Source organism: Sarcophilus harrisii, chromosome 6 (assembly GCF_902635505.1).
Source record: "Sarcophilus harrisii chromosome 6, mSarHar1.11, whole genome shotgun sequence".
Lineage (NCBI taxonomy): Eukaryota > Metazoa > Chordata > Mammalia > Dasyuromorphia > Dasyuridae > Sarcophilus > Sarcophilus harrisii.
In genome coordinates, this window is record NC_045431.1 from 14,116,494 (window position 1) to 14,134,297 (window position 17,804).

Consider the following 17,804-nt stretch of genomic DNA (forward strand, 5'->3'; position numbering starts at 1 on the left):
AATGTGCCATCAAAAATGCAAAGGAAGAAAGGGCTTGTGAAGGAAAGTTGGATTTTGTACGGCATATCTTACTTGCTTGGAGGCAAAATCTGTTGCTGCATTTGGACTCCTGAGAGAACGTGCTGCATCTCTCCCTTCAGGATCTAAAGATGTGACCATCTGAAGCAAAGAAAGAGTTATAGAGTTTTCTTCAGTAAAAAGCAATCACATTAGCTTGACAGGATCTTAAGAGCGGCTAATAGGGAGAGACTATATGGCTAACTAGGGCAACTAGGTAGTGCAGTGAATAGTGTCAGGCCTGGAATCAGGAGTACTGAGTTCAAATTTGGCCTTGGACACTTACTAGCTGTGTGATCCTCCGCAAGTCACTTCACCTTTTTTGCCTCAGTTTCCTCATCTATAAAGTGAGCTGAAAAAAGAAATCCAGTGTCTTTACCAAGAAAACTCCAAAAGAGATCCCAAAGAGTCATATAAGACTGGAAAACAGTACCATGTAGCTAATTAGGAATTAAATATTTGAATAGTTAATAACAAGTGGCATTTAAAGATGGATTTTAAGTTTCCAAAGCCCCATAGGATAATTATACTATATTTGTATCCTAATTTTACAGAGGAGGAAAATAAGTCAGACTAGATTAAGTTCACCCAAAAAAAAAATAAATAAAGAGACAGAATTCATTGCTTCATTGGTTTTGTATATAGGTGTAGGGACATGCTATATTCCCTCCAAAACTGTAAGTTCTTTGGGGTAAAGGATGTTTCATTCTGGTGTCAGATCCTTAGTGCCTGGCACCATTGAGCTGATAAATAAATATTTGCTGATTAATTTACATTGACATCTTCTTGATTCCAATTGCAACAATCTATTCATTGAACCACAATGGCTCAGTTATAAAAACAATAACACTTCAAACCAATTTTTCAATTTTTCAAATGGAGGTTAATGAACTTTAAAACAATGATTTCATAGAAGTATTTTGATATAAAAAGACATGGAAATGCATTATTATAACTACTCAACAGACTTAGAAACAGTGGTCTAAAATTTTTTAAGTGATTTTCCCCAGAGTCACTTGACAAGCTGGTGATCAAACTGGGAGGAGACTGGCCTGCTATTGGGACAAACCAAAGGGAACTCCAAGGAGGGATCCAATGTTCTTCCTCTCCTTCCCCAGTGACTTCGGTGCTTCTCTGTTTCTCCTCCTTAACTCCCATCCTCATGCAACATATATACTACCATTTTCTCAAACAGCCTAACCTCTGATTATTCCCCCCCCCCAACTCCTTTCCTATCATTTACTCCACTATCCCACTTCAGATACACATAGAAAAAGTGATGGAATCACCAAAAGTGTGACCTTTTCTATGTGTATCTGAGGTGGAATAGAATCCAAAATGCAAAAGATTGATAAGTGAATGTATACAGAAGAAGTGAAGACCAAGAACATGAGCACTATTTCTGGAAGTTTGGCAATGGTATGATGCCTTCTAGTTCAAAAAACTGTCATTTGATCCTTACAACAACCATCTAAAATACAAAAATATTTTTATACCTGTAAATAAAAATTGTGTAGCTTTTTCAAGGACATACAACCCATTATTAACAGTGTCAGAATATTGAAGGGTTCCTAATGTTGCTAATTTGAGCCCCGGTTCCAGCGTGTTCTCCTCAGTATTATTAGTTGCTTATCAATTTGTCAGCCAGAAGTAACTTTTGTTCTTGTTTAGCTGTGTCTGATTCATCATGACCCCATTTGAGGTTTTCTTAGCATTCCCTTTTCCAATTCATTTTATAGATGAGGAAACTGAGGTAAACAGGGTTAAGACTCTTGACCAGGATAACATAGTAAGTGCCTGAGGCCAGATTTGAATTCTGGAAGATGAAGCTTCCTGACTTCAGGACAGTTTTCTATTCACTGCCCCACCTAGCTAGCCCTGATTAACTTTAAAATCTACATGTACATACATACACAAACACACATTCACACCCACCCATAGATCCATTCTCATATAGATATATCTATATACAAACTTATAGAAAGAGCTATTTATTAACTAAGGCATCATTTATAAGAACAAATGTCACAAAATACTCCTCCAAAAGTCTATGATTGGAGGGCAACCTTGAGACAAAGAGAGTCCAGAGGGAAATTAATGCAATTATAGAGTAAATATGGAAAAAGAAAATTCTGGATGCTGGAAATCCTGTCTCCTCTTTGATGAGATTCTTGAGAAGTGATGTTATCTCAGTATAATTGAATGGAGTCTGTGTACTGCAGAAAAAAAACCTGTTAGACGTATCCTCCACATATGGGCCAATTGCTGACCTTCCATTGTATTGGACTATGATTCTAGACACTCCAGAGGGTTTGCACTGATGTGCATGGGAATTTCTACCATGGACAGTTCCTAATATAATGATTACTATTCTGGAGAATATGCGAGTAGAACTGAAGTTTACAGATGGTTTTATAAAGAAAATGGAGAAAGAGAAGGCTGCAGAACAATCCAATACAAGGATTAGATTTACATGAGACAATCACTATCTCCTGATTATAGCTGTGGTGATATAGATTATCATCAAAGAGCTCAATCCATTTGATCCCTATTCAAGTATGAAGATGATGGATTTCTGACATGAGCACCAGTATGGTAATTTTATTTTGTGAACATTTAAAAAACATTTCTTCTTTTAAAAAATGTGAACAACACCTAGTGAATAGATGACTTTTACACATTTTATGAAGACAGAGTGTGGTAAAATTGAAATGTGTTCATTCTACATTTTCGAGTTTGCTGCTTTGTTCAAACTGGAGTGTTTTCAGAGAAGTATGTTTTACATGTATTTTTAAAGTTTACATTTTGACTGCTGAAAATTTGCTTCAATATAAACACTTCATTTTAAAAAGTTTTCTATTGAATACAAGGCATATTGAAGACTTGATACTTAGGTAAAATGCTTCCAAATGGTTTAGTAAACCAACAATGTTGTGATTTTTAAAAGAAAGAAAAATAGAAAAGAAAAAAAGTAGCTCTGAATCATCTTCTCTCTCTTCTTAAGCCAGAGATCATGCAGCAATATTATACTTTGGGGAAAAAAGAAGTGTCCTAACACTCCACAATTTGTCATCTTCATCTACAACATAATTCAGTTCCCTTCATTGAATTGTGAGGAATCACATAATACTAGGTCTATACTTGTAAAATTATTTTTTTCTTTTTAAATCTCACATTTGTTAAGTATAAAACTTATGGTAGATATGGAAGAGCCAAAGGCTTCAACTGACAATGACAAACACAAAGAACTATTAGCAAATTAATTCCTTAGAATCTTTTTTAAACACATCTATGAACTTAATGAAGAGTCTGTTTGAAATAAGTTCTCCTTCTTTAATTGGAATCATTAGTGCTCAAGAGTGATAATATGCTTAAATTTCCAAGTTATTCTAATTTCATTAAGTCTTGAAGGAAGGGCACTGACTGAAAAGAATATAGTGACTCATGGGCAATCTTTTAAACTTTGGAATCAAGGACAAGGAGTTTCACATAACCTTAAAAAAAAACCTTTCATTATAATTATAAACATGACATGAACTGACTAATCATTACTATAAGCTTCTGTTCAGAATTCAGCCACAATGAAGATAAATTATTTCAAAGTTCTTTGCAAATGTGAAGTGTTATACAAATTCTCAAAATAACTTCAATGTGAATGATACCTTCAAGAAAACATCTCAAAACTCTTAAAATAGTTTTAACATTACATGTGTCAGAATAGCACAATGAATTAAAAGTCATTTCATCTATGATATCATGATTGATAGTCAAAGCTACAAATATCCTCTACTGTTTAAGGGAACAAAGGTTTTTAGATCATGAAAAGATGCATGTTTTAAAAAAGCTCCAAAATGCATCAACATCTTTTCCAGATTAGGAGAGGGGAGAGTTCTAGATCTTCAATAACACACAAAATATTTTTTCTTGAAAAAGCTTACATTTCTTTCTTTTTATGAACCATGTAATACAGAGAAGAACTAGCAGACTGTAGGACCATCGGATCTAAATTTGGTAAGGACTTCAACAGATTATTCATACAATCCAAAGATCCTACAGGTGGAGGACAAACAGGTATTAAGGACCAAAGCCAGCATTTTAACACAAATGTGTTAAAAGAATCTAGATGCTTATAGATGACAAAACTTGGATGTAGAAGAAAGATGGTCTTCTGAGCATGCTCAAAGAAATGTTTAGCCACATAGAAATACACAGAGCAGACACAAATAGTATCTTGCTCTCCACTTTCTTTTAATGTTTGGTCTATAAAGACATGATATAAGCTGGGGACATCATGATCTCCAAGACACTAATTAGGCAATATGACTGAAAACATTGGCTAGCTGCCCCCTTCCTAACAATCTTTAATCTATGAAATACTTAAAATGAATTATTTGTGATAAGTTCCTTTTATTGATAGTCTCAGTTCTGTTTGGCAATACTCTGCACCTCCTTCAAAGTCAAGTTCAAAGATTACCTCCTTCACAAGCCTTGCTGATTACCCCAAATTGTCAATAATTTCTCACTTCTCTATATTCTTTGATATATTTATATAGTTTACTATTTCATTATGTATATAAATATATATTTCTTTTCTATAAGTTACTATTATTTATTTGGAATTGATCATTCCCATCCACTCTATACACACACACACAAAAAAATGTTAAAATAAATAAACAGGATTTCTAAGTAGAAAAAAAGGAGGTAGTAATAGAAACAATGACTGGCTAGAGTAGGTAACTTAGAGTTCAGATTTATTACTTCCTAGGACTATCTCCAAAAAAGTCAATTACAAAAAATCTATATTTCATATATGTCAGCACATCATAGTCTGAAAACTTCCCCCAAGGTTCTCTGTGAAAGACAGGTCATACAAACACGGGCCAACCTCTGGTCAAAATGTAATCCTCAAAGTTGATTTTAAAAGGCCATCTAAAGCTTTTCCACTGAGTCACATGGATGGAATATTTGGTATTTATAATCTTTTTACCATATTAAGATTGGATGAAGAATTTAGAAATGAGGAAATGAAACCCAGATGTTCAAAAGATGGAAGGAGGCAAGATCTAGGATCTAAAGTTGCAAAGGATTTCAGAAAATCATTTAAAGCAATAGCCTTTCAGATATGAGGAAATCTGAAGGCTGAGGTGGGGTATTCTTGCCACATTCCCCTCCTATAGTGCTCTCAGGCAAAGTGATGAAGTCATTTCATGAATGAAGGTATGAACATTTATTAAATGTGTGCTATGTTCAAACTACTGTGAGAAATCTTGATGATACAAATAGATTATTTAGATATCCCATCATTTCCAAAAGATATTTCAATTTGGGAAAATGATATACACAAGGAAGTTTAGATGTAGGATAGATAGAAAGGGGCAATGGTCTAATTAGTATATTGACAGAGAAAGAGCAGTCCCCGGTAATCTGGGAGGCATCATGTTAGGGCATGTGATAGAGCAGATACATTTGGGGGGGGGGAGAAGGAAGGACTGACTGATCATTCATCTTACTCGAATGGTTTCTTTGGTGACTTCTTACTCATTAAAGTAGACATGTTGACCCAGCAGTGGGGCAGGCTAGAGGTGTCAGGGAAGGGCACTTTGGTAGATGCTCGACTACCACCATGGGGAAGAAAGGAATGAGGAGTTTACATGTTGTATTGCAGGACTAGGGTGGAGAGGTCATCAGCCAGCCAGAAAGGAAAAGCAGAATGGATGGCTGACACAAATTTGAGCAAAAGACTCCCTGCTAAATCTGATTCCTCTGGGTTCTCCCAATGATATCCAGGTCATGGCTGGGGAAGGGGCAATTAGGGGCAAAGGCAAGTCAATAGCTCCTGCTCACCTCAGATAAAGGGAAAGGTAGGGCAAGTCTCGCAGGCAAAGCATTTGTTTGTTCACTGTAGAGAGTTACACAAAAGAAAGCTTTGACCTAGAAAGTTTGACCTAGAAAATATATTCTTGAAATGACATCATGTGATATTGAGTGAAATGCATGAAGCATAATTCCTCTTCCTTAACAGTATAATATTCAAAGATATTTGCTGAAATGTCCTACTGGGGACAAGAGGCTAACTGCCTTTCCAAGCCCATTGATGAAATAAGGATGAGAATGAAGGGTCTACCCACCACAGAGATGTTATATGGAAAGTCATTTAAAATATAAATTACTTTAAATGTCTTTGTTATTTTTAAATTAATGTTTATTGATATATTGTTTTAAAATCACCATAATTCTATCTCCCTACATTCCTTCCCCTCCTTTTTCCTTATAAAAGTTTTTAAGAGAAAAAAAAATCAGATCAATATGCTTTTAAAGTTAAACCTATATAAATGAATAAAGTTCTTTATAGAATTTCATAAAAGTTACCTAAAGATCTTTTAATCTGACCTCATCCCTTGACAGGTAAGAAAACTGCAGTCCTAAAAAGTTAAATCACCTGCTTAAGTTCAAAATTAGGAAGCAACAGAGCCAAATTTGAACTGAGATCCTCTGGCTGCACATCCAAAGTTGTGGTTTTTATTTTGTTTTGGTGTTTCCCCCCTCTACGTACTTAGCTGACAAATCAGAACATTCAATTACAGAAAATAGTGTAAAGACATTGACAATGACTAGTTGAGTAATCCCTCTCTCCCAAATGAAATGTGCCCATGAATAGAAGAAGCTGGCCATGTTTTGATCCAAGGGAATGAACAGTGGAAAGTCTTATGACATCCCTACAGGGCCCATGCGAAAGATTTTTCCGAGTCAGAGTTGAGGTTCTCTTGGATATCTCTGACCATCAGAGCAAAAATTCCCTCTAGGCAAAGTTTTGACAGATGGTCAACAATACTCCACTTTAAGACTCTCACTGATAGGGAATTTAATCTTTCACGGTATAGACCATTCCATGTTGAGGCAGTTATAATCATTAGGAAGTATTTCTTTACACCATCTAAAATATACTTCCCCTTAAAATATCTATCCATTGGTTGTTATCTACTGCTCTTGTGGTCTCCAGGATCCAGACACCAGTACCTGGAATTGTTATCTCTTCTTCTGAGTGGATGATGATGATACAAGGAGATTGAGAGGCAGTTGCTGTTCTCTAACTTCCCCACCGAGAGACTGTTGCATTATCTAACCTCTCTCCTCTTCCTTCCGCCTCCAATTTATTTCATTCCCAGTCTACACGCAACACCTGTGTCAGCAAAGACTGCCCCCACAACTCCCTTAAGGGTCATAATTCACAGCTGCGGATGCTCTAGAAGAATTGACCTGCCCTTTCACCCAGTCATGTCCTTAACAATTGGTCAATCAGTCAGTCAAAAGACATTTGTTAAGCATTTATTATGTCCCAGGCCCTATGCTAAGAGCTGGGAAAATAAAAAGAAGTAAAAGACAGACTCTACTTTCAAGTAGTTCAGAATCTAATGGCAGAGAATGTAATGAAGTATGTACCAAAAAACAATTATCTAGAAGATAGAAATCATTGTAAGAGGGAAGGTATAGAATTAAGAGGGGTTGGAAAAAGCTTCCTGTAGAAGGTGGAAATTTTACAGGGAATTGAGGAAGCTGATAGGGGAAAATTAAGAAAAGGAGAGTTCCAAGAATAAGAGAGAGCCAAAAAACATTGGCTTCCCACTAAGAGAGTGTCTAGTTTGAGGAATAGTAAAGAGACCAGTGTCACTGGATTAAAAGTATGTGATGGAGGGGCAGGTAGATTGTACAGTGGATAAAACACTGACCCTGGAGTAAAAAGGATCTGAATTTAAATCCAGCCTCCAAAACTTAGCTGAATGACTTTAGCCAAGTCACTCAAATCCCTATTGTCTCAAAAAAATGTGGTGGAAAGGAAGAAAGAGTTGAATGATGAATAGAAATACAATCCTAATGGATGCCTTAGAGTTATGGAGGGAAAAATACTTGATAATATATGAATATTATGTTGAAGCTGTATTTGAAATGCCAAGCACACACCAAAACATAATCGAAGGAGGCAGCAAGGTCTAATGTAAAGTTTGTGCTTTTTCAAAGATGTCTGGATTTGAATCTGGTTTCTATCTTTTAATACCTCAGGCAATTTATTTAATCTCTCAGGGGTTTATGCTCCTCATTTGAGGGAGTTGAACTAAATAGCTTCTAAGGTTACATACAATTACAATCAACAAGTATTTATTAAATGTTTAACACGCATGAAACATCGTACTAATCTTGGGACCTGCCATCCCAGAAATCTAAGCACGATACCTCAATACAGACAAAGAGAAAAAAAATGCTACATATTTGTAGTGTCAGAGGCCTAGACATGTATCTTCTCTGTCATTTACTACTAACTGACTGACCCTGGCTCAGTAACTTCATTTCTCTGAGTCTCAATTTCCTTATCCAATAAAATAGAGATAATTAGAGTTATCCTACCTCCTCTCACCAGGTGGTTGGGCTGAACAAATGACTTCATATAATGTGAAAGCAATTAGTATCCACAAAGCATCATATAAAATGTAGCATGTTATTATTAAGCAAGTTATGAAAATGACAAAAACAAATTGGCTTTTGTGAATTTGACTTTTTTATTTATGGCTAAATCAATTTTTTCCTGTCTTACAAAAAATGTAGGAATATACTATTACTTTGTTGTAAGTCATCGACTGGTAATAGAATGAATGAATATCTTCTAAAACCTTTCAGAATTGTGGAATACCTGAAACTATTAGGACGAAGCCATTTTAGAGATCATCATGAATCAATAATTCACAGAAGGCATAACAGCTACAGAACATCCTTAGAAATAAATAAATAGATAACAGATGAAAATAAATTATGTATTTTGATCTTTAATCAATAGCTAGGAAATCAACAGTACAAGCAAGAAGAGAATTTATTTCATCTTCAGTCAGTAACTGAAGAGTTACCTGTTAATTCATTTTATATTTAAAAATAGTTATCAGTTGCTAACTATCAAGGTCAACTTGGGGCAATTCCTGCTCTACATGTGACTGGAAAAAAGGTAAGTGGGTAGAAAACAAACAATGAAAATATCAATGCATCATTCTCTGTAGAAAAAATAATTAACAATCCATTTGGTAGCATTTAATGTTTTTTTGTTCCTTATGGTCATAAATACTTCTACTCTTGTACACTAAGCAACTGGTTTTATATACAAATATATTGGAATTGAAATCATAAAAATAAGTAAGTAATCATAGATTTTAAAATAATATTCCTTCCATTAAAGTAAGCCTGCTTCCATCTGTAACATGAGCTGGAAAAGGAAATGGTGAACTAGTCCAGTATTTTTGCCAGGAAAACCCAACTGGGCTTATGAAGAGTTGGATAAAACTCAAACAACTGAACAATACTTGTTTATTTCCAAAGCTACCATCCTCATTTAAGCTTTTGTCACTTTTTATCTAAATAAGCTTCCATACACTTCTAAAGGGTCTATCTCTGGTCTTTCCCACCTTCAGTGGATCCTAAATACTTTTTTAAAAAATTTTATTAATGATTTTTTTAAGTTCACAGATGTTTATAAAGTATACCTCCTTCTGAGAAGTCATTTATAAGGAAATAAACAATTAAGCAAAACTAATAATAACAGTGACCTTTCCACATTCCACATCTATAGCCCATACACACCCCAAACTCTATTTTTAATATTGTTTAGTTAATAGAAATGTGTCTTTTCTCCCTTCTATTCCCTACCCAATTGGATAAAAATAGAAAAGAAAAACAAATTCCTTTTAACAAATATGTAATGGTCAAGCAAAACAAACTTGCTCATTGACTGCATATTACATATTTGTCACATTTATAATGCATTGTGTGTGTGATATATCAATATATAATCATAAATCAATAATTCACAGAAGGCACAACAACTATAGAACATCCTTACAAATAAATAGATACAGATAAAAAATAAATTATGTAATCAATAGCTAGGAAATCAACAGCACAAGCAAGAAGAGAATTTTATTTCTTCATCAGTCAGTAACTGAAGTTACTTTTAATTCATTTCCTATTCTAAAAGTGTTACCAATTTCTAACTATTAGGGTCAATTTGGGATAATTTTTGCTATACATGTGACTGAAAAAAAAGTAAGTGGGTAAAAAAGAAATAGTCTTCTGTATCAAGAGATAGAGGATAAGCAATTTAACAACCATCTCTACAGAAAAGAAAAATGTGTATGTATGTGCCTGTGTGTTTGTACAAAACATCATTAAATTTCAACTGCATTATTAACCTTTTTCTCTACTATATTCTTCCGTCTAGACAATCAACAAAATAATAATTCAAGCCCTTATTTACAATGTTTGCTGATTTCTGAAGTGTAAATGCTAACACTAAAAAATAACCATCAGCTCTTGAGTGCCATCTCGTCTGGCACCAGGATAACTTTATTCTTCTTATTCACCTTTGGTTGTCAGGAATAATGTACGGTTATCATATTGATGACAATTCTTATAGCTTTGCAAGTTGTTTGCCTTTATAGCATTATTATCATTTTCTGCATTGTTCTCCTCCTTTAGCTCATTTCATTTTTCACCATTTTATGATAGCAAAATACAGTATAAATTGTTCTCCTGGTTCTGCTCACTGCATTCCGCATTAGTTCATATAAATCATCTGTTGTTGGAAATTCACCTTCAGTCCATCCTGAACACTTCATTTATATTCCCCTAAAACATCCCCAGCCCCCAAATCTCTAAGAGATAAAGTTACTTTAGGACCACATCCAACCCAGCCATGCATCCAAACACCATCTCTTCCCTGTCTCCTACTTTCATATTTTTCAGCCATAATACCAATTTCATGATTTCCTCTCTAACCAAAGTGGTTTCTTCACTGTCCCCTGAATAGTAAATATGTTTTGCAGATTTAATTCACCACATCCATCCAGAATGACTGTCAATCTCTTCTTCACCCATCTCAAAGGATTTGGGTTCAAATCCTAGTTCTAATAGTTAATATTATTTTATGACCTTGACCAAGTAACTTAAACTTCTCACACTTTGGAAAATGAAGAAGCTGAGTTAAATATTTCTAAATTCCCAGTCTTGCAATTAAGAAGACCGAGGCCAAAGACCTGGCTTTGACATGGTAATTGATGTGACCTCTGGACAAGTCATTTGATTCTTGGATACCCCAGGCAATTTTTTTTTGAGGCTTAAAAATGCATAGCAGCCCAAGAGCTGCTTTGGTAGAAGGGTTTGTTTCCCTAATCAATAAAAACATATCTGGCTTAAAAAATAAAAACTATTGCCACATTTCCTTTTTCAGCAAAATTGTTAGATGCGTAAATCAGATTAAGATAAAAAAATTAAATTAAATTAAGAATTTTAAGCAAAATCTTTCACAAAATCCCACTACTTATATGGGGAAATGTGATATAAATGATAGTATACTTGGATTAACTGAGCAACCGGATAAATGGCAAGATCCAAAGAGTAGTAATTAATGGATCCACATCAAGATAAATAAGGAAATAAGGAGATAAAAACATTCAGTTCAACATTCATATTACTGACTTAGATGAAAGCAGAGATGGGAATGTTTATCAGATTTTAAGACAGCATAAAACTCTGAAGGATGGGTAAAACATTGAAAAACAAGGGCAAATTTTAGCTCAAGTCTAGAAACTTCTTCAAAAGTAAGAGTTTTCTAAAAATAAAATGGACTACTTAGGGAGATAATTCATTCAGTGAAATTCTGTGTAAAAAAGCAGAGACTACATGATTAGTTATCTTATATTCTCTAGAAGACATTATTGTTGTTATAGGTAAACAAGATCAGTAGTGTTGAAGTCAGCTAGAAATGGTGGTTATTAATCCAGATCTGAGTGTGCATGCTAGCTGCCTATTGAATTTAGTTTTGAAATGTAAGGTTATCTATGTTTTGCTATATTTTTATTGATTTTATTATATATGAGTGCAATGTACTTAATATTTTTGAATTGGACGACCTCAGAGTCTCCTTACTTAATGATATTCTATATTCAATGGTACCTAATATACTATATTGAATGTAGGGATTTTAATATAAAAATTAAATGAAATACTACAACTGAATAAAATTAGATAAATTACTTAAATATTATTTTTAAATCACCTAATATACCCAGATAACTAGAATCTTTTTTTTTAAAAAAAATGCTCCCATTATTATAATAATATAGAATATAGTCCTTTAAGATTTAGATTTCCTCATAGCAACTCAATTGCTTTTTCTTTACTTACCTTATATTTGTATATGCATATGCACAGTTTGCTTATAGAAAAGGCTGATCCATGTAGAATTCAAGAATTCTCTTAACCCTAGAGATTCTTATTTCAGCAACTAAGAATTATAGAAATCAGACTATTAACATGACCAAGGACTCTTTTAAGACAAAGGTTGAATACTTTGAGGTTTAATATTATTTTCATATGATTACAATCCATCACTGGCCAAAAATTTGTTGACTTCTGCAACAAAAAAGATTTTTAAAAATAATGAATTAAACTCCCTTTAACCATAAATTCTCTAAGATAGCTCTTTATGTAACTTTTCTGCTTTCATTATGGTCCATTACAAAATAAACAATCTTAAATTGCACAAATATTCAAAATCATATAAGAAACTGGGCTCGGCATTTTTTTTACATGCTAACATGATCAAGGCCCAAAAAAGAAACTTTATAAAATAACTGGCAGATATAGGCAAACACAATTCAGCCATTTGCAAACTGTTCTTCTCTACTGTGGACATTAGCCATTGTTAGCAAGAATGATAACAGTACTGTAATTTTATCAGAGAAAGTGGAATAGATAGAAGACACTAGTCAAAAACTCATAAAGGTCATTTGCTACACTAATAAAAAAAGTAAATATAGCTAGAAAGAGAGCAAGTATCTATCAAAAATGACATATATATTTTTATGTGTTTACAGATATATATATATATATATATATATATATATATATCCCTAATTTAATTTATATATGGAGGTTCTACAGAAATCAGCAATTGGTCTGTACTTATATAGCATTAGGAAGTTTTGGGTTAGTGAGTTGTGTAGATCAAGCAGGAAGTAATTATCAGAAGAAACTAAAAGTCAGTTCTTCTGGCTTTAAAACTACAGTTTAACTCTGCAGTATGCTTCTCAGTGGACTGGATAAAAAATTTACACACACATATGTATATGTACATGAATTTCTGCGTATATGTATACACACATACACATACTACATATATATTCATATATATATATATATTTGCTTATATATTATTATTGGACTACTGGTAAACCTCAAAGCAATATTTTGAAGCAATATCCAAATTTCTGGCCATGTAATCCTTTTTACAAAACTGCCACACTCAATACAACAGCAATCAAACAATCTCACAAAAAATAAAAAAAAACAATGTTGGAACTGGAAGGTAGCTTGGAAATCTTCTTAGATCAACCCCCTTATTTTGTAGGTGATGTAAAAGACCCAATGAGGTTGAATAGCCACCTCAAGATCCTATACTAGTGGCAAAACCAAAACTAGAACCCTTTGAATTTCTAAAACCCGGATCTTCTGACTTCAATAACAATGTTGTTTATACAACTTTAGTAATCTACCTCTTGAGGAAGAAAAGAAAGGAAAAATATGAGTAAAGAAATATTAAATTTTATTCCTCCTTTCTTGTGACAAATAGTATAAGTGGATCTAAATAAAAAGTCTAAGAGGATAAAGTAGGTTACTTTCTACACATTGACCCTAGGTTTCTTAAATGCAATATAAAAAAGTAATTATCAACAGGCATGTGTATAATGGGCATGTGAGACATAAACTGGTTGAAAATAAGTTTCCTACAGGAATGAGGATAATTCGAAAGAAAACCAAAATATTTTTCCATTGTTTATTAACATGTCAATCACTCCCTAGTCCATAAAGACAAAAATAACCTATGCTGTAAATTTTTTCTACATATACTTCATCTGCCATAAAATTTAATGACATTGTTGCTGATGCCATTAAAATGGCTGCCATGTTCACCCTGAAGGTGACTACTTCACTGGTGATTGAAGGGATATAATATGAATTTTATTTTTATGAGTTTGACTGTAGGGTCCACATCACCATAGACCTCAGTACAGAACTAAAGTAAATCATAGTTGGCACAATGGACCCACAGAGGAATAACAAGGCTGCCAATAAGGTTCTATGGATTACCCAAAATGAAAAAAAAAAAGAAAATGGAGCAAATAGGGGTGCAAATAATTCTTAATAGGAGAATCTTCACAGAAGCTAATCAAAACAGATATGTATTAAGTTCTCATTAAATACAATGAAATTCATTCATTACATATAAACATAGGCAACCCTTCCCAAAATCAACCTATCGATGAAAAGCAATTCAAATCAACAGATATTTATTTAGTACTACTATATCCATTATACCATGTTATGAATTGAGAGCAATATGAAAAATAGAACAGTTCTTTCTCTCAAATTGACAATATTATATGGAAAAGACATAATTCAAAATAAAAGAGCATCATAAAATGTACCTCGTACAAAGTCTCAAAGAGACAGATCATTTCTGGTTAGGGTCATGGGGATGAGGAGGTAAGAGAAGGCTTTGTAAAAATCAGTATCTATGTTTTTTTTTTACCATTTGTGCAATGTTGGGGAAATCACTATAATCTTCTGAACTTCAGCTTCATCAAGTTCCATTACCTAGCTCACCAAGAGTTGATATGAAAATTAAATACTATATCTGCCAAATACTTTGGAACATTAATGCATTACACCTGTTGAAATTATTAATAATCACTACTATCATTTCATTAAAAGACCTAGAGGCAGGCTTTCAATGCAATTAGTACAAATGTGATAAGAAATATTTACTAAAAATATGGATAATCATGAAACAAGAAGACAGAAATAGGTTATGCTGGAAGTAGTGCTGAAACGGAGGAAATCATGGCTCCGGTGACATGTTAAAGCACATTTGAATGATGATCATCAGTATCTTTTTTCTAATAAAAAAAATGGAAATGGGGATAATTTTATATTTTGAAATAATTTGCCTTAAATTGCTTTCATAATTAAAAAAAACAAACAAAATGGGTTCTTTTATTTATAATTTATAATGCCATAACAAGTAAACTGAAAAGAAAAACTAAACTTCAAATGTATAATGTATCATCACATCACTGAAATCAAACTGAAAAATCATTTGTGAATGTTCAATGCTGAGACTAATTGGTGGCGAGAGAGACAATGTGTAATAAGATAAAAGGATTGAAAATGTTCGAATGAACTTCATTTTAAAAGTTTTTTGGAATGATACAGATGCTTACTAACTGAAAATAAAATAAATTGCTTTTTAGCTTGACTTTGAAAATGAATATTATCTTCATAGGCAGAAATAGAAAGAAGACAATGGAGAAATAAGAAATGTAGAGTAAAAAATACATAAGGGGAGAAGGGGAGGATGGAATTTCTTTGGGAAATAAATAATCTATGTTAGCTTTTAAGATGGAATATATAAAATAAAGCAGAAAAACTATAAAATGAAATTTGGATTCAAGATGAATGGGGACAGAAATTTATATTTAATATGCTAAACAATAGTAAGATATAATATATGTTAGAGTAGATACATGTATTAGGGAAGTTATATTGGTAATGGTTGTAAAATATGTTATTAGGGGAAAAACTCAGAGTAGAAATAACAATTAGAAATTATTCCAAAAATGAAGGTCAGAAATTCTTAAGACTAACTAGGATTTAGGTTTCTTATTGCTAAGACTGAAAAAGAGATGAATATAAAAAATATAGAAGCAGAAATGATGGGATAATTTTAGACCTAGGTTACTGTCCCTCCCCTCGTATTGTATACAAATAGGAAATGCAGGTAAAGGAAAAGAATTTGGGGAAAATATAAGTAGTGGGTCTTGTACAATTTAATAAAAAAGATCATAATAGTAATCCAAGTATAAAGTCTCTATACATACATGACACAATAATCAAGGCCTACAGTAATCTTGTAATTGATAAACCCCCAAACTCCAGTTTCTAGAATAAGAACTCACTATTTGACAAAAATTGCTGGAAAAACTGGAAAATAATGTCAGAAATTCTGCATAGACTTTTAGGTCACATCCCATACCAAAATAAAATCAAAATGAATACATGATTTGAATATAAAAGATGATATAGTAAATAAATTAGTAAAGGAAAAGATAATTTGCCTATCAGATCTTTGGAGAAGGGAGGGATTTGTGACCAAAGAAGTACTAGAAAACATCATAAAGACAAAATGGACAACTTTGGTTACATTAAATTAAAAAGGTTCTGTACAAACAAGACCAACAAAAAAGATTAAAAGAGAAGTATAAAGCTGGGGGGGTGGGGGTGGAAATCTTTACGGCTAATAAAGGTCTTCTTTCTAAAATATATAAAGAACTGTGTCAAATTTATAAGAACACAAATTAATTCCCATTTGATAAATGGTCAAAAGATATGAACAGACAATTTTCATATGACAAAATTAAAGTCATCTGTAGTCATATGAAAAATGCTCTAAATTACTATTAATCAAAAAAATACAAATTAAAACAACTCTAAGGTGTCACATCACATCTCTCAGATTGGCTAAGATAACAGAAAAATATTATGACAAATGTTGAAGAGAATATGGGAAAACCAGGGCACTTATGCATTGTTGGTGGAATTTTGAACTGATTCAATCATTCTGAAGAACAATCTGGAACTATGCTCAAAGATCTATCAAACTGTGTACATCCTTTGACCCAGCAGTACCACTATTGGGCCTGTATCCCAAGGAAATCATAAAGGAGGAAGAAGGACCCATATGTGTCAAAATGTTTGTAGCAGCTCTTTTTGTGGTAGCAAAGAATTGGAAAATGAGTAGATGCCCATCAATTGAGGAATGGCTGAACAAGTTGTGGTATATGAATATTATTGTTCTATAAAAAATGATGAACAAGCTGACTATAGAAAGAACTGGAAAGATTTACATGAACTGATGCTGAATGAAACAAACAGAACCAGGAATACATTGTACACAATAATAGTAAGAATGTGCAATGATCAACTATGAAAGACTTGGTTCCTCTCAGTAGTTCAGTGATCCAAAGCAATCCCAGTAGACTTTGGACAGAAAATGCCATATGCATCCAGAAAAAGAACTATGGAGATTGAGTGTAAATCAACACATGCTATGTTCACTTCCTTTTTCTGTCCCATGGTTTTTAATTTTTGCTCTGATTTTTCTCTCCCAAAATAATTTATAAAGCAATGTGTATTAAAAATAAATAACTTTAAATTTAAAAATCTATATATAGTTGGGAAAGAGCAAATATAAGGTGAAAATATTGAGGATTTAAGAGATTTGGGGCCAGCAAAGTCATGCTGCCTCCCTCCTTCCCAATCTCTGTGATACTCAATGCCCTTCCCGAAACCTCCCTGACTATTCTCTAATCCCCATCTATCTTAAAACCTCCAATTTCCCCCACTCTTTCCATTGTGACTTTTGCAAGTATTATTTCTTAGTTAACAAACTTTCATTTTATTATTTCAAAACAATTGAAACTCAGAAAGACTTAGATCTCTCAGATAAATACATAACCCTTGGATATGCTCTCTAACACTGGCTGTACTTCAGCCATAGACCCCTTCTTAATAGTATTAGAAGAGAGGTAAAAATATTCTTTGCTATACACTGTGACTTCCAAGCTCTCCTTTCACCCCTAATACTTAGT

General features: G+C 33.3%; 1 protein-coding gene across 7 annotated transcripts in view; it reads right to left on the reverse strand.

The window, feature by feature from the left end:
• The window catches only part of PPARGC1A (PPARG coactivator 1 alpha), a 739,235-nt gene that overhangs the window by 404,750 nt on the left and 316,681 nt on the right, over positions 1–17,804 (reverse strand). For 5 of the 7 annotated variants that reach the window (XM_031942835.1, XM_031942838.1, XM_031942833.1 and 2 more), the window contains one exon: positions 73–159. The exons of the other annotated variants lie outside the window; for them this stretch is intronic. In XM_031942835.1, coding sequence (XP_031798695.1) covers positions 73–159 — 87 coding nt within the window. The remainder of the gene's footprint in view (positions 1–72; positions 160–17,804) is intronic. 7 annotated transcript variants of the gene reach the window in all.